We start from the raw sequence: 23,837 nt of genomic DNA, 5'->3' as shown, positions 1-23,837 counted from the left end.
AAGTGGTTAGGATAGATATATAGTTACATTCTCTTAATGAATGGAGGGAGTTGTTCTAATGGTGTTTGTAAATAGGATCAGAAGTCCACTTCTTGTACAGCCATTAACCACTGAGAAGAATATATGCAGTGTATTATTTGTTGAAACTGTACTTCTGATTAGATTTGAAACTGTCTCATTGCTATCTGTTTATCAATAAAACTTTGAAAAAAAAAAAAAGAATGATTCTCACACTAGCCCCAGGGGATGCAGGAAGCACTAGGTGGCATGACCTGCAAGCCCCTCTGTCACTGATTTCTCCAGTTGGCACAGCTGCTGCCTTTGCTAGAACCCCACACCCCACCCAAGGGCAAACAGACTGAACTCCAGGGAGACTCTCTCATGGCCTCAGACTCAAGGTGCTCAGACCTCAGGTCCAGGCGCCCCCCACCCCAAGCCTGTGCATTTGGGAAGCCTGGAGTGGTAGTGTGCACCTGTGATCCCAGCACTCAAGAGGCTGAGGCAGGAGGATTACAATTTTGAGCCCAGCCTAGGCCACTTAGCAATTTAGTGAGACCCTGTCTCAAAATATAGAAAGAGGTCTGGGGGTACCTGCAATGCACAAACAAGGCCCTGGGCTCAATCCGCAAGACTGCAAAAAGGAAAATAAATGAAAAAGGATGGGAGGGGGAGGGAAGGAGAGAGGAGACAAGGAAGGAGAGAAAGCAGATCATTGCTGGCTCCTGGGCAGGAGCAGCAGCAGCTGGCTTAGAGGCTGTGGTGTGTCCTCAGGAGCCCTGGGCGGTGCCCGCCTCCTGATGCTCCGACTCTGCTCTGCTCTGCATCCAGGGCATCCTAGATACCAGCACCCATAGCCCGTCAGGTCTGAGACCTCTGCTGAGCCCCTGGGAAGGGCCAGGAGTGGGGCAGGGCTTCAAAAAATGACCATACCCCATTGTAAATGCCCATCGCTGGGGCTAAATCCAAACTTCCCCGGCGCATTAAGAGAAAAAGAAAATCACAGAGTACAGTCCCATTACCTTGCAAAGAATTTAAATGGATAATTCCACTCTCAGAAGCAGAAGCTAGTTCAAGCAGCTCCAGTCAGCACTGTGTGAGCTCTCCAGGGCAGCCACACCATGTGTGCGTTACCTTACTTAGTTCTCGCCTGGCCCTACAGGAGGTGCTGCTGTCCACTCCTCAGTGCCTCACCCACACCCCACCATTCTCACACTCAACCTTGAGCAACTCCCTTCTTCACAAATAAATAAAACCTGTTTGGCCCTGGATCAAGGCCTTTGCTCCAGCCAGCCATCATCACAGCTGGACTTAGGGCCCTGCTCCCCATAACTACAGATATGCCTCACAGTCTCACCCTGGAAGTGGTAGATTGGAATGAACTCACTAGAATTCCAATAACTTTTCCATGGAATCACAGATATAAATTTCCTGGTCCTTATCGAGGGTCACCATGCTCTGCTGGTTTCTGACCACTTGGAGTAGCCATAAATGTCTCCCCACTGTCATTTGGGGGGTTCACAATGAGCAGAAGACCCTGGAGGAGGCCATGAGCTTGAAAACTCTTGGCCAGCACATTTGACCTCAGGTGGTCTGGTCCTAGGCCAGGAGGTTTGAATAGTTTAAAGAGTCATTTTCACACTTTCAGTGATGGGGAAAAAAATCTAACGAAGGACATTTCATGACTCATGAGAATTAAGTGAAGTTGAAACGTCAGCATCTAGTAATAAGGCCTTAGTGTTGCTTGGTTCCTGCGGCACAGTGGGCCTCACACAGGCAATGCAGTTTCTCCTGGACTCTCCCTGGGAGTGTCCTCCAGCTCAAGGCAGATGGGCCGGGGCCCAGCCGCTGGACACAGGCCCACATCTGGGCCTGTCAGGGCTGTGCCCCTGCAGTGCTCTATTGTGGGCACCCTGGTTTCTCAGCACCCCCATGCTGCCCGGTCTGTGTTATTCCACTAGGAATGAATGAGCATGCAGAGGAGGGAAGTTTGTTGCCCCAGGACGCAGGGGCACCCTAGAGACTGGACGCTTCCCATGAGGAGAGCCATCCCCACTCCCAGTGTGCCCTCCCCTGGGCCAGGTGCCTCACTTCCACGCAGGCTGCTGTGCAGCTGATCCGGCAGCTTGGCACTTCCGAGCCCAGGCCCCTGAGCATCAGCTCCAGCAGCCGCTGCCTGTAGCCCACCTCGCTCTCCACGTACAGCCTACAAGGGACAGACAGTGCCACCATGCAGGGAAGTGGGCCCAGCATCTGCCTACCCTCTGGAGCCTGGTACCACCTTGTAGGGTGACAGTGGGCAGATCGAAGAACATTGCTAGGTCTCTCTTGCCAGGGGTACTGTGGGGGGGGGGTCAGTGAATTCCTCACTTTCTTCCCATCTGCTTTTCATAATGGGACATGGTGGGGAACCAGGGAGTGAGTGCCCATCCTGGCCCTGCTGGAGCCCCTTGCACATGGCCTTGGACAAGCCCCTCTTCTCTCTGGCCTCACATCTCCACTTCTGGAGCCGGAAGTTGGAAATAGAGGGTCTAGAACACAGGCCCTTGTGGCAATGCCACTCCTGAGGGCCTTCAGGCAAGCAGGGGACACCTCTGTGCACCTCTCACCCTGTGACAGCCTGGGCCCCACCTGGCCAGCAGGCCGACTCCCTCCAGGAAGGTGGCACTGCTCTCCAGCCGGGCCCACACTGAGTGCTCCTCCAGGGCGCACACCAAGCCCTCGCTGTTGAGTCTCTCGAACAGAAGCCGCATGGACTTGATGGTGACCCTGGGAGGAGGCAGATGTGCATACTGTTGGGCTGGACCACAGCCTCAGGAGTGCATCACAGGGGTCCGAGTGTCGGCAAACTCTCAAAAACCACAACGTGCTCTACATACACAAGGGAGGGCTATAAGTAGAATCTGCTTCTAGAAACTTGTCCACCAGAAAGGGACAACCAGGGCCTCTTGGGGGGGAGGTGGCTCATGGAGCCCAAGGGCTTCCAGGGACATCTGGAGGCCAGGGCCAGCAGCCTTGCTCCCATGACACCAGCCCTGAGCACCTCTCTAGGTTCAGCTCCTCAGGAAGCGTCCCTATGTGGACCAGTCTCCAGGTCTTCAGCACGGGTGAGGAGGCCTTGGGCCTGAGGCTGCAGCTGAGCTGCATCAGGAGGGTGTAGATGAGGTCAGGGAACAGGTCCAGGAGCTTGTTCTCTTTGTCCACCTTCTCGAGGAGGAGGCACAAGGTGCACAGGATCTACCGAGAGGAGGATCAGGCGCCAGGGCTCCGAGCCTGAGCTCCTGAGGAGCCCCAGGCCCGCCCTGAGACTCACCATCAGGGGGTCCACCGCGGCCAGGCGCCAGATGTCAGCCTTGGAGGTGGGCTGCACCCTGGGAGTGAACCGCGACTGCAGCCGGCCCATCAGGCCACGCAGCATGCTCCGCGCAAAGGGCACATTCTCTGCGGCTGCCAGCCACACCTCCTTCAGGTGGCTGGGCAAAGACAGGCACAGTGACTGTGGGTTCCCTGCCACACCCCCTGGCAGTTAGACCCATCAAGCTACCCCTCTGTAGCCTCCTGAGGAGGAACTGAACTCTAGGAGCTGAAATTCGGTCAGATGGTGTAAGTTGCCAAGACAGCATGGTTAAGACCCACATCCCTGCTGTCGCACTCTGGACTTTCAGACGTAGGAGACCCCAATTCCACTCCCAACCCATGAAGCTGTGAGGCTGGGGCTCCAGATTGGTGGTTTGCCAGGTGCTGGGACCTCCCACCTGAGGCACAGGTAGAGGGCTTTGTCTCTGCTGGACCAGGTCCTGCCCTGAGGCCCACTGTCCACGCCCACCTCCTCCAGATCACCCACCTCTGCATGGGCAGGGGCTGCCTCAGCAGTGATGTGAGAACCGTCTCCTGGTGGAAATGGGCCAGCAGGAGGATGCCTTCAATGAGAGGACGCCGCACCTGCAGGTGGTCCACCGCAGGGAGGTGCACCAGGATGGCACCCAAGATTTCAGCCACCTGTGGGGGCCAGAAGTCACCTGTACAGGGCACAGGACACCCTCTTCCAGGGAGGACCCCAGGTGGGTTAATCCAGGAGCACCTCTCCTGCACATCGGTTGCTCTCTTCTCTGGACTCTTCTACTGGGTCCTTAGTATAGAAGGTGGGGTGCCTGGGCCCTGTCCTTGCAGGACCAGGCTACACTTTAGCACAGGGCTTCCTTGTTCACAATTCTACTTCCTGCTCCTCTGGAGCACTCAGGACTCAGAGGAGACAACCCCAGTGAGTGCAGTGGGCCCATGGTCAGGGTGCCCCTAGCAGTCCCAGCCCACCCCTAGGCACCCCTGCTGGGCTCTGCCACCTTGTCGTCCAGCTCCTTGACCCGCATTTGGAGGAAGGTGCCTATCCAGGTGACGGCAGCCTTGTCATGCTGCAGGTCCATGGCCCCGATGTTCTCGCACAGCTTCTGGATGAGGGAGACCACCTCATCACAGTTAAACTCCATGCAGACCACCTAGGACCGCAGCAAAGCCAGGTCACAGCCTGCTCAAGGCTGCCTGTTCCTGTCTCTTGCTGTCCCAGGGGTGGGATGCTCTGGCATCACTCCTCTGTCTCCAAGGGCTCCCACTGACTGGCCAGTCCAGGCCCAACTGACTTCCGAGGCCATTCTGGTTCACCCAGGCCTTTCCCATAATGCTTTGCTGTCCCCTGCCTGCCTAAACCCCACATAAGAAACCCCAAACTCTCTCTGTCTCCACTTCTGTTGCCTCTAGCTTGTGTGTCCCAAGCCCCAACCCCCCTCTGACCTCCTCTTGCCACTTCTTGGAGCTCCCTTGTACCAGGAAGCCACCTCCACCCCTAGCACAGATAGGACCTCATCACCCTGCCAAGTCTCAAGCCCTGTGTGAAAGTCTCGGACACTCCCACTCATCTCTGCGCCACCAGTTTGGCATGAGCCAGTGCCAGTGTGCAGAGCCTTCTGGATCATTTGGTGCCTGCTCTGTGCTCAGTGTGGTATGTCATAGGGATTGGGAAGAGCCAGCAGGCAGTGCTGGGTGCCTACTGTGTGCTGGGTACTCCCATGGGGTCTGGACCCACTGTGGGACATTTCTATCAAGATGCACCAGTTTCACCAAAAGCCAGGGCAGCTGCAGGCTCCAGGGGAGAGCTGCAGCCATCTGGGAAAAGCTCTGGCCCCCAGAGGTGGCCTAAGATCTGGAGACCAAGCCGTCACCTTGGCAATTCTGGAGGACACGCCCGAAACCTTCTCCTCGTCCATACTCAGCAGGTCTTCCCTACACTTCTGCAGCTCCTTCTCCTGGGCGGCGCCCCATAAGGAGCAGGTCTGGCTTGCTGTGGGGAACACACCATCAGCCGTGATCAGCAGGACAGAGGGCTTGGTCTGGGCCACTGCAGGGTGACCTCCTGCCCTGGATCTGCAGGCTTGAGTCACCCTCAGCATCTGCACCTCTGTCCCTCTCTGCCTCTGCCCGCTTTCTACCTTCTCCATGATATGCATCTGCCTGAGCACCTCCCACACAACCCAGACCTCTGCCCTGGCCAGTTCTGCCACAGCCCTGGTACCTGCAAGTGGGCTTTATGCTGAGGCCTCTCAGTGCCAAGAACAAGCTCTCAGTGAACCCATCGGAACCAAGGAGCGCCTCCTTTCAGAGGCTTCCATGGCCTCTTGCTGGCCCTCCCTCTCAGCCCGCCTGCCCCATACCATGAAGATCTAGCAGGCTGGACAGGACATTAGTTGAGGCCATGCGAGTTCTTCGGTGGGCGTCACAGATGCATGGGGCAACGAGTCCCACCAGGGTGCCAAACTGGCCCAGCTTCAGGGGGATCTGAGAGTCAGGAGACATGGAGTCTCATACCTCCTGCCTCCCATGCATTCACAGGGCGCCCACCATGGGGGTACCTCTCTTCTAACATGCCTCTGGGAAGGCTGCCAGGGCTGCCTGCAGCCTGGATGTCAGCATCCCAGGCCCTCAGCTGGACCCTGGAGTCTGTGAGCCATCTTCCAATGGGTCAGTGCTGTTCTGATGGCAGAGAAATCTTGGGCCTGGTTTCTATGCCTAGGAACCTGCTTTGTCCTGTTGCTGAGGCCTGGGGTCCAATATGGGTTTACCGCCTCTCTAGCTGAATGACCTGGATGGGGACTTTGCCTCAGTCTCTCATGTTGTCTGTCTCTAACATGGAGTCAGAGACAGCACCTCCTCCTCCAGGAAGGGCTGTAGAATCAGGTGAGAGAACACAGGAAATGCGCCCCACACAGCCTGCCCTGGCTGTCCCTCCATGTTAGCCTGGACCCCTGCCTCACTGGACTGGGACCTCATTCACCTCTGTCATGCACCCCAGGGTCTCACTGTCGCCATCCCCAAGGCCTGAGGCTGTTCCCACATCCCAGCTGGGGTACTGCCATCCTCCTGCCCACAGCTGTGCCTGAGGACAAAGCTGTCCGAGCATGGAGCCAACAAACAGAGAAGAGGCTGCGCCGGCCACCAGTTCACCAAGGAAAATGCGATCCCATTCCTCTAGACCCTGTGAGTCCTGTGTTACATGTCAAGACTTGTGAAATGTGACTTTGCAGTTCATCCTTTTCTCATTCTAAGTATTCTTTCCCATGTGGTATTTGTAATTGTGTACGCTGATGTGTTCGTTTGTTTTGATTTGGTTTACTGGAGGACAGCAGATTGCACCCAGGGCCTTCACACTGAGTTAATCCCCAGCCCCTTTTGTTCTTCTGTTTTGAGACAAGGGCTCATTAAATCACCAAGTTACCCAGAAGGACTCGAGCTTGTAGTCCCCCTGCTTCAGCCTCCCAAGTGCTGGGACTGCAGGCCTGCACCACCATGCCTCATGCTTGCCATTTCTCTCCCTTCCTCTTGCCTTCTTATTAGGGCCCTTACCTCTGCACAAGCCCAGGTCCTACCAAGCTGGGTCACACTGAACCACCTCCTGTCTTTCCCCTTAGCAGCCCCAGGACCCTGGCCCCTTGCTCATTGCAGCCTATTCTCCAGGTAAGGCTTGATTTCAAGTGCCTCCTGCCCCCTCACACAGAGAGAGGGCTTCTCACAGAAGTCAGGGCAGCAGGCTTGGGGCCAGGTGCTGGCAACTCACACAGACGCTGACACTCCGGACGTAGAGCTCTACAAGGTGCAGGTGCAGGTTCATAGCCTTCTCCCGCTCCCATTCTTTCTCGGACAAGATCCACTTCTCCAGGAGCTGTGGGTGGGGTCCAGAACATGGAAGTGGTCAGTGAAACCGAGGACAGCCTGTCCTGCCAGCTTTTGCAGCCTCCCTGTCCCTCCCACTCAGGGTCTCACTTTCAAGGCCTCTGCATGGTCCTAGACACTTCGGCGTTCTTCCCCAGCCCTCCCAGGAGAGGAGAGGAGGCTCGGGCAGAGAGAAACTGGCTCTTATATGGAGCCTGGTTCCATGTGTCTGTACCCAGTGAGCGCTGGGAGCATGGACGCCCTGCGCTGAAGGAGGCACTGAGCGCCAATCTAGCATCACAGTCCATCTCACAGCACAGAACGTGAGTGCCACTTTTCAAATGATAAGTGTCCCCAAAAGGCCATGCAGTGAAGGCTGGGTCACCAGATGGTGCTCCTGGAAGTGATGAAACCCTTGAGGGTGCTGGTGGGAAGAAGTCAGGTTCACCAAAGGTGCACTCGAAGGGGACACTGGGACCCAGATCCTTCCTCTTTCCTTTCCAGCCTCCCTGAGGGGAGTAGATGCGGCTGCCAGGCATTTCCACCATGGTGAGCTGCCAGCCACACCACGGAGCTGGCTGACCATGAACTGAAACCTCTGAAACCGTGAGCCACAATAAGTCATCTTTTGGTCACTTGCCGCTTGCTGCTTTTGCTTCCTTCTGCTCACCATGAGCTATTTCTCCTCTGCCGTGCCACCCTGCCTCAGAGCCAGCCACCCATGACCTGAAATTTCTAGGAATGGTGAGCTACAGTCAATCTTTCCTCCTTTCACTTTGGGGGTCAGCTACTTTGTCTCAGTAACAAGAATAATAACTAAGACAGATGACAGTAAAGAGACCTCAACTATATGCTGGGCAGAATCTGGATGGCATTGCAGGACTCACACAAAGGACATCACTGAGACAACTGTGAAATTTGAATATGGATCATAGGCTTTAGTTAATTTTTTTTTTCTGTACCGGGGATTGAACTCAGGACCCTGCACTTGCCAGGCAAGCATTTATTCTACTGAGCTATCTTCCCCGGCCACATAAGTTTTAATGTAGCACTATATTGACCTTAAACTTCATGATTTTGATCACTGTGCTCTTGTGAGAGATTGATATTTTTATGTCTGCAACTAACTGTCCGTGCTTCAAAAGATATGCATATCTGCACATGCACATGTGCATATGCATCTCTATGTGTGCATGTATAATGAGAAACAAACAAGGAAAAGAAGAAAATGTGAGAAAATATTAAAAATTATGAATCTGGGTGAAGAGTATCTTTGTATTCTTCTACCAGTTTTTCAACATATTTGAAATGTAGTCAAAATGAAGTTACTACCACTTATCAATGCATTGGCCTGTTCCCGCAGCCTAGCTCTCCGGCTCACTTCCTGGGAGGGGCGGCCACCCCTGGCTCAGGCAACTCACATGCACTGTCTCTTGCAGCCCCTTAGGGTCCAGCTGCTTCTGCAGGAGGCCTTCCATCAGCCACTCCAGGGAGTGCAGGGCGTTCACATACAGGGTCTATGGCCGAGAGATGGAGAGACAGAGAGCTGGGCAGCCATGGCTGGCACACAGCCACCCTCCAGGACTCTGAAGGTGTCTACAGAGCTGAGGCATGAGTGGCCTGAGGGTCACCCATGAGCTGGCTGCTGCTTAGGTTTTGCTCCTTGCACTCATCTTTGCAAGTGCGGTGTGAAGCAACTTTTCAAGAAGCAAGATTGCACAAAACTCCTGCAGCCTAACCCTTCCCATCTGGGGCCAGGGCCATGCGGCCCCTCCCCACCAGCATTTGTTTTCCTCTTGCGCAGTGCTGCTAGGAAACAACCCTGTTGATGTGATCACATCCCTGTATCCCTGTGTCTATGTGGATCCTGCGTGTAGGCCTGTGGGAGGAGGGCAAATGGCGTGGGAGTCTTGCTTGTGCCTTCTTTTCCTCCCTGTCTAGGTTGCACATCATCGCCCAAGCCAGCTTAGGAGCCTCACACAGAAAGTGCGGGAGGGCTGCCAACCTGGGGTCCTGATAACTATATGAGGTGCTCTACGCCCTCCCCCACTCAGCCCTGGACTTTACTGAGATGAGAAACCAACTTTTATCTGTGTTAAGGCTTAGGTCTAAAATATGCCACAAAATCTCCTGTGTCCAGAGGTGGGGCCTTGAAAGGTGACTGAGTTATGGGGACACTATGCTTATCAAGGGCTTAATCCATCAATGAGCTTGTGTACTATGAGGTGTGGTTGTGGTGGGGAGGGTCACTGGGGTACAATCTGGAACGGTGTGCTCCTGCTACGCCCCTCTCTTTGCTCTGCTTCCTGGCTGTCCTCTACCAGGCCCTTCTCCACTGCTGTTTCTGCAGCGGAGCCAGCCAAGCAGGGGCTGAAACCCCCAAATCAGAGCCAAATTCAAGCTCCCTTCCTGTAAGTCGTGGGAGTCAGAGATTTTGTTCTGAGCACAGGAAAGCTGACTAATACATCTGGTTAAGCCACCTAGGTTCCAGGGTTTATCTGTTGGGTGGTCAGTATCCCCTGTACCTCCTAATAGAAGCCAGCACACACTGCTGCCTGTAACCACTCACAGGTGGTTTGGGACAGCAAAGTCTGCCTACGCCCACGAAACTTCCAGGTCCCAACCCAGAGACTGAGGCGGTCCCAAGGGCCACACCTTAATGGGCTCGTTGTCCTCTCCTGGGGGTTGGAGAGAAATTACAGAACGTATGCTGATCTCCATCAGCTCGATGCTTTCCTCTGCGGGGTAGAAAGGCCTCAGCTTGCTGGGGAAAGAGGAGGTGACAGAGGAGGTGACAGAGGAGATGAACCTCTGCCATTCCCTGCCAAGTCTGGTACAAAGGCAAATCATAGCCGACTTCCTGTTTGTGGGGTCAGGTGATGTACTCCTGCCTGGGGCCCTGCTCCCCCTGGCCACCAGTACCCAGTGCTCAGCCTGAGACTAAGGCAGAGATTCAAGGTACAAGGCTGTCTCTCCCACTCGCTGCCACACACAAATCTCCACGAACGAGCCCTGAATCTCCTTCTGCCCTAGTCACAACCATGAATCTGCCCTTCCAGGCTGCTCCTAGTTCAGGATTTTCAGAGAAAAATCCAGCAGAATCTCAGACTGCACGAACAATACCAATTTTACAGCACTGCTTCAGACCTACTGAGTCAAGACCTCTGCGGGGGTGTCCCTGTCCTCCATGTTTCTGTAACTCTCCAGGGTGGTCGCTAGCTGGGTGGTGCATGTGAGCTCAATCTCCTCCTCATTAAGCAATAGTTTAGTTCTGGAACCTCACTACGTATCATGACCACCTGGAGAGCTTTCCATGTCCTCCCAGGGCCAAGAGAGCTGAGAGACTCCATTCTACCTTAACTGCAAGCTTCTGCCTCCTAAGTATGTCTCGCTCTTCACCCTCCAGAGGGGCCCCCATACCTAACCAAATCTAGTCATTCTGTACATGTGTTCATCTTTTCTGCAAGTCCCTGGAAAGCTGGGATCAGAGCTCACCTGGCAACTCAATTGAGGTTGGTGATGCATATTTGGAATCTGACCCCGTGTCACCTCTTAAAAGCATTGGATAGCTCTGCTAATCCCCTATCTAATGTCCATCTCTTACAGTTAAGGTCTAAGGGTGACCTGGCCATTTTGAGGACCAATTTCATGAATCCCTAACTTCTACCCCTCTCCCCTCTCCTCCAATGGATGTAACTTCAGGAGGGCCAAGCCATGGCATTACAGTGCCTTACACACACTCTTAACAATAAAAAGCATTCAATGTGTGACAGGCCCAGCCCAACTTGAAAGGTACAAGCTCCTCATGATCCTTTTCCGCATCACTTGCTATCCCCTCGTAGACCCAGAAAAGCCCACCCACCTGCCATATGCCTCCCTATCCAAAAGAAGCACCCAGCTTGGAAGCATTGGAAAGGAGCAGACCCCATCTTCCACGTTGCCCACTGCCCCAAGGAGCTGCTGCCCATGACCCATGTCACAAAGGCAGGGAGGAAGGGACAGTGCAAGCCCTGAAGGTGCAGTTAGGGGATGATTGCAGGCTTTGTTCCCATCTTTGGGGGGCCCATGGGGCTGGTCAGGGTCCCGGCTAACCTCAGGTGCGAGAGGGCATCCATGGCCATTGCCCGCACAGGAGAAGCCAGGTGGTCGGTTGGCTCTGCCTTGAGGATCACCTGTCCAGCATAAGTAGAGTGGAAGTGCATCGGCCTCCCAGAGGTTGGAGGTTAGGAGCAGCATCCCTAGCTGATGGTGGTGACTGGCCACGCTCACTGGGATTAGTACAGCAAGAGCTGGTTCTAATGCCCCACCTGTCTTTGGTTCTTTTCAGGTTGACTTGGCCATGGCACCTTGTGTGGAAGGAGCTTCTCGTTCAGGGCCATTGCTGGCTTGCCACGTGTCCTCGACCACACAGCCCCCACCTGAGCCAAGGTGCCCTGTGCATATCAGAGACTCAGGACTCATGTTACAGGGCTGTGGCCAGCTGGTATGGAACAACTCAGTGCCTGGCCAACAGAGTCTCACCCCTTTGGTGCCAGCTGCTCTTCCCACTCACTTGTCCCAGCAATTGTGTCAGACACACACCAAATACTTCCCACAGGCAAAGAGCACAGGGGTGGGGAGGCTGTCCCATGGGCCATATCCATCTTTGGACCGCTGATGTTTTCTACATCATTCCCTAGTTCTTCCTAAGCACTGTTTCTAGACCACTATCTAGGAAGCACCAACACTGCCGTTGGCCACCCAGCAGACCCGTCCCCCAAGCCAGCCACTTGCAGTTACTGTGTAGAAAGCAGTGATTTGAGGGTGAGACTGCAAACCAGCCATTGCCCTGCCTGTGGAACCCTTCATCAGAGGCCAAACTTGTTCTCAGAACTCTCCCGATTAGATGGATGGAGGCCAAACTGAGACAAGGAGGACTCCGCAGCCCCTTGACCCTAGATACCTTCTGGAGCTCCGAAAACATAACGGGAAGAAAGCAGTGATTTGAGGGTGAGACTGCAAACCAGCCAGGCCAGAGGAGCCCCACTCAGCTCACCATTATGAGGTCAGTAAGAGTCGGCTTTGGAGCAAACTGAAAGTCCCCCAGATCCTTGATGTTTCTGACAGCAGTGGTGACCTGAACAATACTCTTCATGAAGGCCATTTTGAGGCCAATGTCCTGCAACCAGAAAAGAGATGGAAAGGAAAGCCCTTGTATGAGGGAGCCTGGAAGATCCTGAGTCATGGCCCTTGCTTCTGGATCCTTCCTCCACTTAAAAGGGGTCCATTTCAGGGGAGCTCTGGGTGACCAGTCCATCTGTCCTTCACCCACATTGACTCAGCATCTGCCATGTGCCAGGGGCACTGGAAAGGTGACAGCTCTCTGGGTCCCATGGAGGATGTCACCACCTCCAAGCCCCCTTCATCTGTGACTAAAGGAACAACACAGGTGAGGGGCATCCTCAATGGCCAGGGTCACCTTATGTGTCACCTAAGAGGTGGCACAAGTTACTGAATTAAAATATTGGATTTTTAAAATTTCATTTACATGAAAACTTGGAGTAGTCAAATTCATAGTGGCAAGAAGTGGCCCAGTGACCACCAGGGCCTTGAACAGGAGAATATGGGGAATTGGTGTTTCATGGGGGCAGAGTTTCAGCTTGGGAAGACCAAGAATCCCAGAGATGGAGCCTGTGGTGGCTACACAGCAAGGTGAATGCATTTACTGCAGTAGAACTGTGCACTGTGAAAGGGTCACAGCAGAAATTTTTGTTTGCTTTATTTTACCACCATTTTCAAATTAAAATTAAAGTAACTCTTGCTTTGCTCTCCCTGAGTTTGCTCCTTCTGGCCATTCCAAGGGAGTGCTCAGTCTCCTTGCACCTCTTTGAGAATGACCCCATCTTTGTCCCCTTGAGATGGGACCTGGACAAGGCATCAGTCAGTGTCAGGAAGAGGTGAGGGCAGGGCGAGTGGGAGAGGCTGGGAGGAGGTGGGGCTGAGCTTGTGGCTTCCAGGGACCCATGCATGACCCCAAAGCACAGGGAGCAGTACAGGGCCTCAGTGCCCCTAGGGGGCTGAGGGACAGCCCCATGGTGATGTGGGATGGCACCTGCCAGCCTGGCTCAGGGAAGGCAGCCCCCGCCCCAATCCTGGCACCAGATGAGAGATGTGGGTACCTGGCAGCTGCTGGAGTAGTGGTGAATGATCTTAGCAGTGATGGGGTTGTCCACGTAGGCGAGGAGCATCTGGGGGTGGCAGTAAGAGGACACGCAACTATACATCACCATGAGGGTGCTCTTGACAGTCTCCCGCTTCCAGAGGTGGTCCTTCTGCAGGGAACAAGAAGGGACCTGGGACTGCTCCGTAGACTCCTCTTGGGAGAAGCAGAGGCTGTGCCAGTCTCTGGCCATGGAACCAAAGGAGCCACGGAGGCAGTGGAATTTCCCTTGGCTGTTTCCGAAATCCCAGAAGCACTCACGCATTTATTCATGCATTTGTTCATCTGCATCTTTGCTGAGCACCTGTCCTACACCAGGCACTGGGCAAGAGGTAGGGAGCAAGACAGATCAGCACCCCACACCAGGGAAGCTTCCGTTCAAGACAGATGAGAGGGGACCACTCCTCAGCTGTGAGTGCGTGCGAGGTCTGTGTGGACCCCTGAGCAGAGGCCACCAGCATCTCTTCCTGCCGTCCCTTGCCAGGCTCCTAATTCAGGACGAGCATCTGTGCGCTGGAGAGCCAATGGGGCCCACCCTGTCCTTCTGCTATGAATGCCTTCTGAGCACCTCTGGTGTCACAGTCACCAGAATTCTTACATGGGAGCTGGAGTAACCACACACAGCTATGCTTGGAGTTGAACTCAGGGGCTCTAGCCCCGCACTACCAAAAGGTGGGTTCAGAAGCCTGGGCCCATCTCTGTTCTCTCCATCAAACCCTGACCCCAGGGCAAGGGTCTGAGATCAAGGCCAAAGCCTGAGACATTGATGCCTCAGGTGGTTTCTCACTGGGGAGCTTAGCCAGCTGCAGGACCATTCCCAGGGTAGGGAGGGGCAGTGGTTGGAGACCAGAGCCCAATCCTGGGGTCCCCATGAGCCCATCAGGCGCCTTTTTTTCCAACTGCTTCTGTGTCCTTTTCTGTATGCCCAGCTGAGCCCAGCACCAAGGACTCTGCACAGTGGGTGGACCAAGGCTGAGCTATCACAGGTGTGGACAGCATACACCAAGCATCTGTGCTCTGGTAGGGCCTGGATTCTGCTCCGAGGGAGCCTCTACTGATGTTTGAGAAGCCCACCCTGAGCCTCTAGCAGCTGGGCTCCTGGCCTAGTCTGTTTGGCTGCACCCACAGCCCAAGCTCTGCTGGAGGAGGCCCCATGGGCTGGCTGTGCAGTGAGTGGGCCCTACCTGCCAGGCGCTGATCTGCCAGGTCTGCTCTGATTCTTGGATCCTCTCCTCAAAGTCCTGGAGCACATTCAGCACTGTCTTCACCTGGCCGTGGGCGCACAGGCCGAAGCACTGAATCACACCCTGCAAGGGAGACCTCATCCAGACCCAGGGAAAGGGCCGGGTGTGAAGAGGAGCCTATACACACCTGCACACACACACAGACGCACTAACAGCCACTTGTACCCAGGCACACAAAGATGCACACTTACATGTGTGCCTGCTAACACATACCACACACAATGTCCCCTCCTTCCCATGGTCCATGGGCAGTTGTGGGCAGGAAGGGACTGCAGGTGCCTTCACCTCCCTGTCGAAGTCATTGCCATAGTCAGTCTTGTATAGCAGCTCCAACAGCAGCAGCTCCACCTTGTTGGCCTCTAGGCCCATGGCCAAGGTGAAGCCCAAGGCCCTGTACAGGAAGCCCTGGAGAGGCAAAAGGAAGGCAGGTGCTCACACCACCCTAGTCCTGCCTCCAGGGGGCACTATAGCAGAGCACTTGCCAGAGCTTTCCAATGGACATCTACTCGTTTCCCACATTCTTTTAAAGAAACACTTGGATAGGAAGAACCAACATTGGGAAAGGAAAGCCAACATTTTGGCCCTAACCTTCTAAGGTCAATTAAGACTCAGGACATATGAGAACTTGTACTGTAACATCATGTAACTCTGTAGTGTCCCAAATTTTCTGATCAAGGAGATTATGGGGCCAAAGAGGAAAGTGACCAATGATGTAGAGTGTGCCTAAGGAGAGTCACATGGAGAGAAAACATTCTCTCAGGCTTTCACAGAGAGCACATTGGCCAAGCAATGGCCGTGACTCATCCACATGGCTGCACTGACAAAGTTTCTACAATCTGAGGTATAGGATCTCAGGATAAATCCTGAGGGCATTTCACTGACCTTATCAGACCCAAAAGCTACAACTCTTGTTGCATAGGTCCTGCTTTACCTTGGTCTTAACCATCCAGCAGAAAAGTATAAAAACGAAGCATAAAAAGCAAAGCCATGCTGTTATGTTGAGCTGTAGGGTACTCCAGTCAACAGTTTCTGACATTGCCAGTCAAGAGGAAGATCCAATACTATTATGGACTACTGGACTCTTTTAGGATATTTTGCTGAGTTGACACATCTATAATACTCAAATGACAGAACTAAACAAAAAAGGGGATACAGATGAATGTCTATTTTGTATCTGTGTATTCAAAATGCTTAGGATAAATATATAGTTATATTCTCTTAATGAATAGAGGGATTTGTTGTAATGGTGTTTGTAAATAGGATATCATGTCTGCATCTTGTACAGCAAATAACCACTAGGAAGAGAGTATGCAATGTGTTAATTATTGAAACTGTCCTACCAATTTGATTTGAAACTGTCTCATTGCTATTTGTCTCTCAATAAAATTATGGAAAAACAAACCAAAACAAAAAACAATAAAAAAGAAACACTTGGGTTATTCTGCACGTCAGACTGTAAAAAAAAGCAGGCCATGTTTTAGTAGTGGAAGCCCAGTTCCTGTCATATAAAGTTTGACCCTCATACCCGCCCACCAAGCCCAGGAGTATCGATTTCCTGCACAGTCTTTGGCAAGCCACTGCTGGCAAGAAGAGGAACATTCTCATTTTGATCTATTACTTTGACTATTAGTCATGTTGAGCACCTTTCCACATTCTCGTGAGCTTTTTTAATTCTTTGAATTTCTGGCTACGTTCTCAAATTACTCAGAAGGATTTGTTTGTATATTTGGAAACATATGATTATGCATTGTCTCAAATTTAATCTCCAAAATGATGGTATAGTATGACTACAGTATTTAGCGATGCTTGAACAAACAGGAGGTGGAACCAGGGGGTCATAATTAGAGGCTTGTTTTTTTTTTTTTTTTTTTTTTTTGTGGGAACTTGGGATTAAACTTAGGCCCTTGCACTTGCCAAGGAAGCGCTTATTCCACTGAGCCATCTCCCTGGCCCGAGGCTTGTATTTTTGAGAGCTTGTTTGGAGGTTGTGGGGCAGGCAGCTACTCATATACCCTGGACCAAGGAACAGTCCTCCTCTATCGGGGGTGGTAGTCCTCTTCCACTGAATGTGCGGCCTTGGGAGGGACACACATGGATCTTTGAGGGAGGAAGGGGACACCTGCATAGCCAGCCAGATCAGCTGACTCAATGGGGTGACAATGGGGTGACAGATGTCACAGCCAGATCACCCTTACATCCAGAGGCTCATATTTTTAACAAGTGCTAATCAAAGTTTTTAACTGGGAGTGACTATTGTCTCATCTGTTTTTTGACTTTAAAAGCCTTTTCTGCTCAATTGAGATAATCGTGTGGTTTTTGGATTCGGCTCTATTGATATGGAGTATTACATTTATAGATTTGCATATATTGAACCATCCTCACATCCCTGGGATGAATCCTACCTAGTCATGGTGTATAATCTTCTTGATGATTTGTTGTATTCTATTTGCTGGAATTTTGGCATCTATATTCATGAGGGAGATTGCCTGTAGTTCTCCTTTTTAGTTGTGTCTTTCCCTGGTTTTGGTATCAGTATAATACTTGCCTCCGGGAATGATCTTGGGAGGACTGCTTTCTTTTCAGTTTCATTGAAGAGTTTGAGGAGTATAGGGACTATATCTTCTGGAAATTTCTTGTAGAATTCAGCTGTGATTCTATCAGGACTTGGACTTTCCTTTGTCATTAGGCTTTTTATTACATTTCATATTTCATTGGCTGCTATTGGGTTATTGAGAGATGTTATATCTTCTTGATTCAGTTTTAGAAATTTGTACCTTTCTAGGAATCTGTCCATTTCTGCTGTGTCTTCTATTCTGTGAGAGTAAAGATTCTCAAAGTAGCTATTGATGATCTTCTGTGTTTCCACTGAGTCTGTGGTAATTTCACCCTTTTCATTCCTTATTGTTTGTATTTGAATTTTTTCTTTCCTCTTTTTGATGAAGTTAGCTAGGGGCTTAACAATTTTATTTAATCTTTCAAAGAACCAGCTTTTTTTTTTTTTTTTTTTTGGCAGAACCGGGGATTGAACTCAGATCCTTGTGTTTGCCGGTCAAGCGCTTATCCTACTGAGCCATCTCCCCGGCCCCAGAACCAGCTTTTTGATTCGTTAATTCTTTGAATTGTTTTCTTTGTCTTGACTGAATTAATTTCTGCTCTAATTTTAATAATTTCCTCCTGTCTTTGGGCTTTGGGTTTGGTTTGCTCTTCCTTTTCTAGTCGTTTGAATTGCAGCATTAAAGTATTTATGTGTTCCCATTCTGTTTTCCTTTAGAGCACATTTATCAACTCTCAAAAGCACTCTGTGTCCCTCTGCAGTGACTCTGTATTTCTCCTGCCTCCAACAATCACCAGTCTACTTTCTGTCTCTGTGGATTTGTCCATACTGAACATTTTATATAAAAAGAAAGGTATAATATATGAGGCTTCATGTTTCCTGGCATCTGGTTTCTTTCTTGTAGCATATAATGCTTTCATGGTTCCTCTAAGACATTGCATGCATTGATGCTCCATTTTTCTTATGGCTGGGTGCCAGCCCTGTGTATAGCTACCCCATACTGGCAGATCCATTTATCCACAGATGGACATTTGCATTGTTTTCATATGTTGGTGGCTGTGAATGACACCACTGTGACACCACTTATGTTCCAGGTTGTTTGTTTTGTTGAGCACCGGTTTTCACTTCTCCTGGGCATGTATATCCAGTCATGGACTCACTAGGTCAAATCTTAAGTATATATTTAACATTCTGAGAAGAGACCAAATGATACTCCATTTCCATTCCCATAGGCAATGTATAAAGGTTCCAAATGCTTCCCACGCTTGGCAACATTTTCTCTTACCTGTTTTTTTTTTATTATTATAGCTCTCCTTGTGGGTGTGAAGTGATGTTTCATTGTGTGTGGTTTTATTTTTAATTTTTAAGAATTTATTTATTTATTTGAAACAGGGTCTTGCTACATAGCTCAGACTCATAGTGATCTTCCTGTCTCAGCCTTCCCAGCACTGAGATTACAGGCATGTGCCACTGCATGTGGTTACAGTGGCCAGCACAGTGCATGCCAGCACAGTGTGCAGTACTGGGGATCGAACCGAGGTCCTTGCACTTGCCAGACAGGTACTTAGACCCCTAAGCTATCTCCCAACCTTCACTGTAGTTTTGATTTACATTTCACTGATGGCAATGATCTTGAACATATTTTTCATCTCCATAACTGCCATTTGTGTATCTTTTAAAGAAAGGCTATTTAGATGTTTTGCTCATTATTAATAGATTTATTTTTATTAACAAGCTCCAATATACATTTGTGAGCTTCATCAGTATATATATATATTACAAGTTGTAGGTATTTTCTTCCATTCTATGGTTTTTTTTTCACTTTAATGATGGTATGATTTTCATTATAAGATTATTTTCAGAGGGGTTGGGGGTTGGATCGAGAGCTCTCACCTTGAGCTAAGTCCCCATCCCTTTTAAAAGTGTTTAATTTTGAGACAGGGTCTTGCTGAATTGCTTCGCTGCCCAACCTGGGCTTAAATTTGCAATCTTCCTGCCTCAGCCTCCAGAGTTTTGGGACTGTAATCTTGAGCCACCATGCCTAGCTGAGAAATTCTAATTTTTATGTTGTTCAATTCACTTACTGTTTTCTTTCATCACTTGTGCTTTTTATTGTTATATCTAAGAAGCCTTTGCCCAACTCAAGGTCATGAAGTCTTAGACCTACGTTTTCTTCTATAATTTTATTTTTTAGAATTTATCAGACTTGCAGTGATCCTCCTGTCTCAGCCTCCCCTGCTCTGGGATCACAGGCGTGCATCACCATGCCAGGTTTTGGTGGCTGGCACGGTGCACCCTGGGTTCCAGAGCCAGCATGGTATGCTGTACTGGGGTTCAAACTCAGGTCCACAGGCTTGCCAGGCAGGTGCTTAGGCCGTCGAGCTATCTCCCCAGTCCTCTTCTAAAGTTTGATGCTTTCAGCTTTTATATTTCAGTCTACTATCCTTTTGTGTATGCTGTGAGGAAGAATCTGATTTCTTTCTTTTGCATGTGGATATGCAGTTGTCTGGACCATTTGTTGAAAAGGTTTTCCTTTCTTCCTCTGAGTTGTCTTGGGATCCTTGCTGAAAGTTAGCTATTATAATGTGAGAGTTTATATCTCATTTTTCAAGTCTGTTATGGGTTGGGTCGAGGTGTCCCCCCAAAGCCTCATGCAGTCATGGGGTGGCTTCTAGAGTTGATGATTAATGCATGATCCAGTGCTGGGATTACAGGTGTGAGTGCTACCCCTGCCCTGAGGTGGGTAATCTGCATACGATATAAGGAGGGAGAGAGGCTTGCTAGGTGGCACAGCTGCTGCTCCTCCCTTTGCTCTTTGGTGTCTTCCACCACCACGAACGTCTGCCGTCTGCCATGTGCCACTCTGCCTTGGAGCCAGCCAAGTGTGGATTAAACCTCCCCTAACTGTGAGCTAAATAAACCTCTCCTTCCTTAATTCTGGGTGTGAGGTATTTTGTCCCAGCAATGAGAGAAAAGTAACTGAGACAAAATGCATTCCGCCAGTCTACATATCTATCCTCATACTAGTACCACACTGTCTTCTTCTCTGCATCTGTGTAAAACATCTTAAAATGGGGAAAATTTGAGTCTTCCAACTTTGTTCTGTTTCCTAACTGTGTTGTATATTCTGGGCCCCTTGCACTTCTGTAAGTAATTTTAGGATCACCTTGCCAATCCCTGGGAGGAAAAAGAGTCAGCTGGGACCACGGTGGAGGCAAGGCTGAATCTGTAACCAGATTTGGGGGGGCATCACCATCTTAGCTACATCAACTTCCAATCTATGAATATGGGATGCTTTTCATTTACTGCGACTTTCTCTGATTTCTTTGAACAATTTTTATAGTGTTGTAGAATCAAAACCAAACCTTTCTATAAGGAGGAAAAGTACACATGTGAGCAGGAGCCAGAATCTGTGGGATAAATAAAACTAAACATCACTGGACGAGGCCGCCCGCCTCTCTTTCCAGGGTCCTGTAAAGAGCTCCAGCCCCAGAGGGTCTCACACGCATGTTGTGAGCTACTCCTCCGTGCTACCCTCCCTGGCATCCTTCTCCTGTCTGAAGTGCCCTGGCCCCATGGCAACAAACCTTTTCCAAGGAGGGGCTGCCAAAGCTCTGGATCAGGTTGTTCAGCTCTTTGCTCAGGCGCAGGCTCCAGTGGGTTCCCCTGGTCTTCCGGAGGGAGTTTCTCAGGAACTAGAGAGGTAGAAGACATTGGGGGCAGGGCCCAGGGCTGCCAGCACTGCCCTCAGCTGGTCCCAGGAGTGTCCTGTGAGTCTGAGTAATGCCCTACCCTTCCTGGGCACCACCCCTAGAGCCGAGCCCAGCACTGAAACTCTGGGCATCGTGGCCCAAGCCGGTGAAAAGGGTGCCACTGCCCTGCTCTTCCAGGCATTTGGCTCTTTCGGTCCTGCCCCGCTGATAGCCAGACACGGACGTGACACCTGCCAATTCCTCTCTGACAGAAGGACCCCATGTCCATCAGGGAACCCTAAAGTCCTCACTTGGCAACCTGACCAAGCACTCCCCCCAATAACTCTCTCCCCACCCCTGCTCAAGCCTCCGAAAGCCGGGCACCTGCATGAGCTTGTCCTCCCAGACCTTCTGATTCCAGGTGAATTCAGTGTGCTCTGCAGGGGTGCGCACAGGTCTCATGGGCTGCTCTCCTCTGCTGCTGCCCTCAGGGTACATCTCCTCAGTCTGGGGTCCAAGGACCTCCATGGATAAGCTCATCACCTGTGGCCTTTCCCTTCCCATCTCCCCAGGCTGCTTGGCCAGTTCCCAAGACCGAGGTAGATTCTGCAGGTACACCAAAAGCCTGCGCTCCTGCTCGACCATGACCAACGCTCCAACACAAACAAACAAGAAGGGAGCACCTCACCTTCCAGGTACTGCACCAGCAGAGGGATCTCCTGCTGCCACATGCCGGCCAAGGTGGGCACAATGCTGTGGCTCAGCGTCCTCAGGAGGTTGAGCATAGCTACCCCACGGCCCTCCCCTTTGTAGGGTGATGACACCAGCACCTGGAAGATGCTGGGACATCAGTGGAGCAGTGGTTGGGTGCCCTACTTCCTGTCCCCCCCCCATTGCAAAGTGGGCCATTGGACAAGGTGAGTGGTTTTCAAAGCCTGAGGATCTCCAAGGTGGAGAAGATGCTGCAAGAAGGGGAGGAACGAGGCCAGCTCTAGACTCCGTCTTCCCCAAGCCTTAGTAGAGCACGGATCATGGCCACAGGACATGAGCCACTCCTGGTGCAGCCAGGACCCATGCGGTGTCCTGGGATGATTGGGGCAGAGGGACCTGGGAGCTGTCCCAGCTGTGTCCCAGCTCTTTCTCTTGATCATGCTGGGAATGAGGTGCTCAGGGCAGAGGCCAGGCAGGGCAGGGTCTCATTAGGGCAGGGCACACAGGCTGGCAACTCACCAGGAGACGAGCCAGCAGCTTCTGAGGTGCAGGCAGGTCCACTGAGGAAGGAGACACAACCCCCCTGAGGCTACTTGTCCAGCCCAGCACATGCCCCATTTTGCCCCTGGGGTACTTTACCTTGAAAGACATTTCCTCATTGTGATCCCATTGCCCCCCAGAGGGGAGACTGAGTTGGCACAGGGGACTTTCCCATAAGGAACATTGTTATCATTGACTTATCCAAGGAAGAGCGGAGAACTGCACTCATGGGCTGGGTTCAGAAGGTACTTCCCACTTTGTAGGGATGGCAAGACGCACCAGGACAGTGTCTCCTTCCTACTATAAGCCTCGGTCTCTGCTGAACCAGCAGGAATTAGAGAGCCTGCTCCCACCCTCTCCTGTCCTTTTATCGGCTCTGGGAAGCCATGGACCTGTGCAAAGCAAACCTTCAGCTCATGGATGGATGGATAAAGGAGGGTCAGGACCCCTCAGAAGTCACTGGTGTGGGGACAGGAGAGGGCTCAGCCTGGGACTCAGGGGTGAGGAGGCCATAGGTTTGCTCAAATCCAACTCAGAGAGAGGCCTCTGTCCTTCACCTTCCTTGGTTCTGAAAGCCTTCCTGTCTGGCCACTCGCTGGCCACAACCTTCCCTGCAAAGCTGCTGGCCTGTGGCAGTAGCCCCTGGGATGGGAAGTTCCCAGCAGTGGGAAGTGGTGTGCGGAGTCAGTTTTGGCGAGATCCGTGTTGTTAGTGCCTTCCTTAGGTGGGCCGGGGGGACTTGGGCGGGATGACTACAGTTCTACTAAGTTGTCTCAGAGAGGCTAGAACTGGAGAAAGGCTGGGCAGGAGGCCCAGAGTAGGGCTGGGGACAAGGGGACATGAGGAGTAGGATACCAGGGGGACGTCTGCCCGATGTTAGCATGGCCTCAGATATGGCACATTCTGACTTCTTACTGGAGATGGGGACATTTGCTTTTGGGGCTACAAGGGGAAGGATACAGGGCCAGCCCACCTGCCCGACCCACCAGCTGGCACAGGGTTGCTGCTCACCATGCTTGCCCTTGCCAGCCACACCAGCCTCCTGGTCACTGCTGTGGAGCTGGCACATCGCCAGGTTCGTAAGGCTGACACAGATGGGGGTCAGGGCCTCCATGCAGTCTGTCTCCATGATGTAGCTCAGCAGTCTCATCCAGAACTCCTGGGGAAGGGGCGCAGGGTAAACGCAGGGCACCTCATAGCCACCCAAGGAGGCTGGTCAGGCCCCACCCACGTGTGTGCCCCACAGGCTTGCCCAGAGCTGTCCCGGACCCACTGACTGACAGGCTCAGCCTGGATCTGACCTGCTGGCCTCAGTCTTGTCAGGCACATCTAGGCGGCCTCCACCCAGCTGGGCCTCCCATACACTTGCCCAACCTCCTCCCTGTTCCTGCTTCCCAATCCCACACCCAACACCCAGGGTCCTCCCCTCATCCCAAACCCCCCAGAGCTGAGCGTTGGGCAGATGCCCCTTGCTGGTTGTGTTGGTCAGCTGTGTCCATCAAAAGTGAAACCACCCAGGTGTGCAAACACTAACGGAGTGGTGTTGTCACACAGCTATGATGAAAGCCCCTGATCTCCAAAAGACATCACCCTTGGTAACACAGGTAGGGCTCAGCCAGGCATGTCAGGACCTTTCAAGCAGAAAGCTGAGGTTTCCTAAGGAAGAAGAAATTTTCCCCCAAGATGGCAGCCCCCACCCCTGC

The 23,837-nt window shown here is 51.8% G+C and overlaps 1 protein-coding gene across 1 annotated transcript in view; it reads right to left on the bottom strand.

The window, feature by feature from the left end:
* The window catches only part of Mroh2a (maestro heat like repeat family member 2A), a 48,192-nt gene that overhangs the window by 7,729 nt on the left and 16,626 nt on the right, over positions 1-23,837 (bottom strand). The window contains exons 15-35 of the mRNA XM_023722240.1: positions 23,146-23,293; positions 22,114-22,154; positions 21,572-21,713; positions 21,268-21,320; positions 20,779-20,886; positions 14,923-15,042; positions 14,578-14,700; positions 13,353-13,505; positions 12,230-12,352; positions 11,287-11,366; positions 9,850-9,958; positions 8,616-8,711; positions 7,100-7,204; positions 5,700-5,823; positions 5,211-5,329; positions 4,338-4,490; positions 3,842-3,996; positions 3,311-3,470; positions 3,026-3,234; positions 2,629-2,766; positions 2,077-2,203 (exon numbers count right to left, since the gene is read on the bottom strand). Coding sequence (XP_023578008.1) covers positions 2,077-2,203; positions 2,629-2,766; positions 3,026-3,234; positions 3,311-3,470; positions 3,842-3,996; positions 4,338-4,490; positions 5,211-5,329; positions 5,700-5,823; positions 7,100-7,204; positions 8,616-8,711; positions 9,850-9,958; positions 11,287-11,366; positions 12,230-12,352; positions 13,353-13,505; positions 14,578-14,700; positions 14,923-15,042; positions 20,779-20,886; positions 21,268-21,320; positions 21,572-21,713; positions 22,114-22,154; positions 23,146-23,293 — 2,586 coding nt within the window. The remainder of the gene's footprint in view (positions 1-2,076; positions 2,204-2,628; positions 2,767-3,025; positions 3,235-3,310; positions 3,471-3,841; positions 3,997-4,337; positions 4,491-5,210; positions 5,330-5,699; positions 5,824-7,099; positions 7,205-8,615; positions 8,712-9,849; positions 9,959-11,286; positions 11,367-12,229; positions 12,353-13,352; positions 13,506-14,577; positions 14,701-14,922; positions 15,043-20,778; positions 20,887-21,267; positions 21,321-21,571; positions 21,714-22,113; positions 22,155-23,145; positions 23,294-23,837) is intronic.

The sequence above is a fragment of the Octodon degus genome, unplaced genomic scaffold, assembly GCF_000260255.1.
Source record: "Octodon degus isolate 3935 unplaced genomic scaffold, OctDeg1.0 scaffold00089, whole genome shotgun sequence".
NCBI lineage: Eukaryota > Metazoa > Chordata > Mammalia > Rodentia > Octodontidae > Octodon > Octodon degus.
Note: the sequence above shows the minus strand (reverse complement) of the source record. Positions and strands in the feature narration are given on the sequence as shown.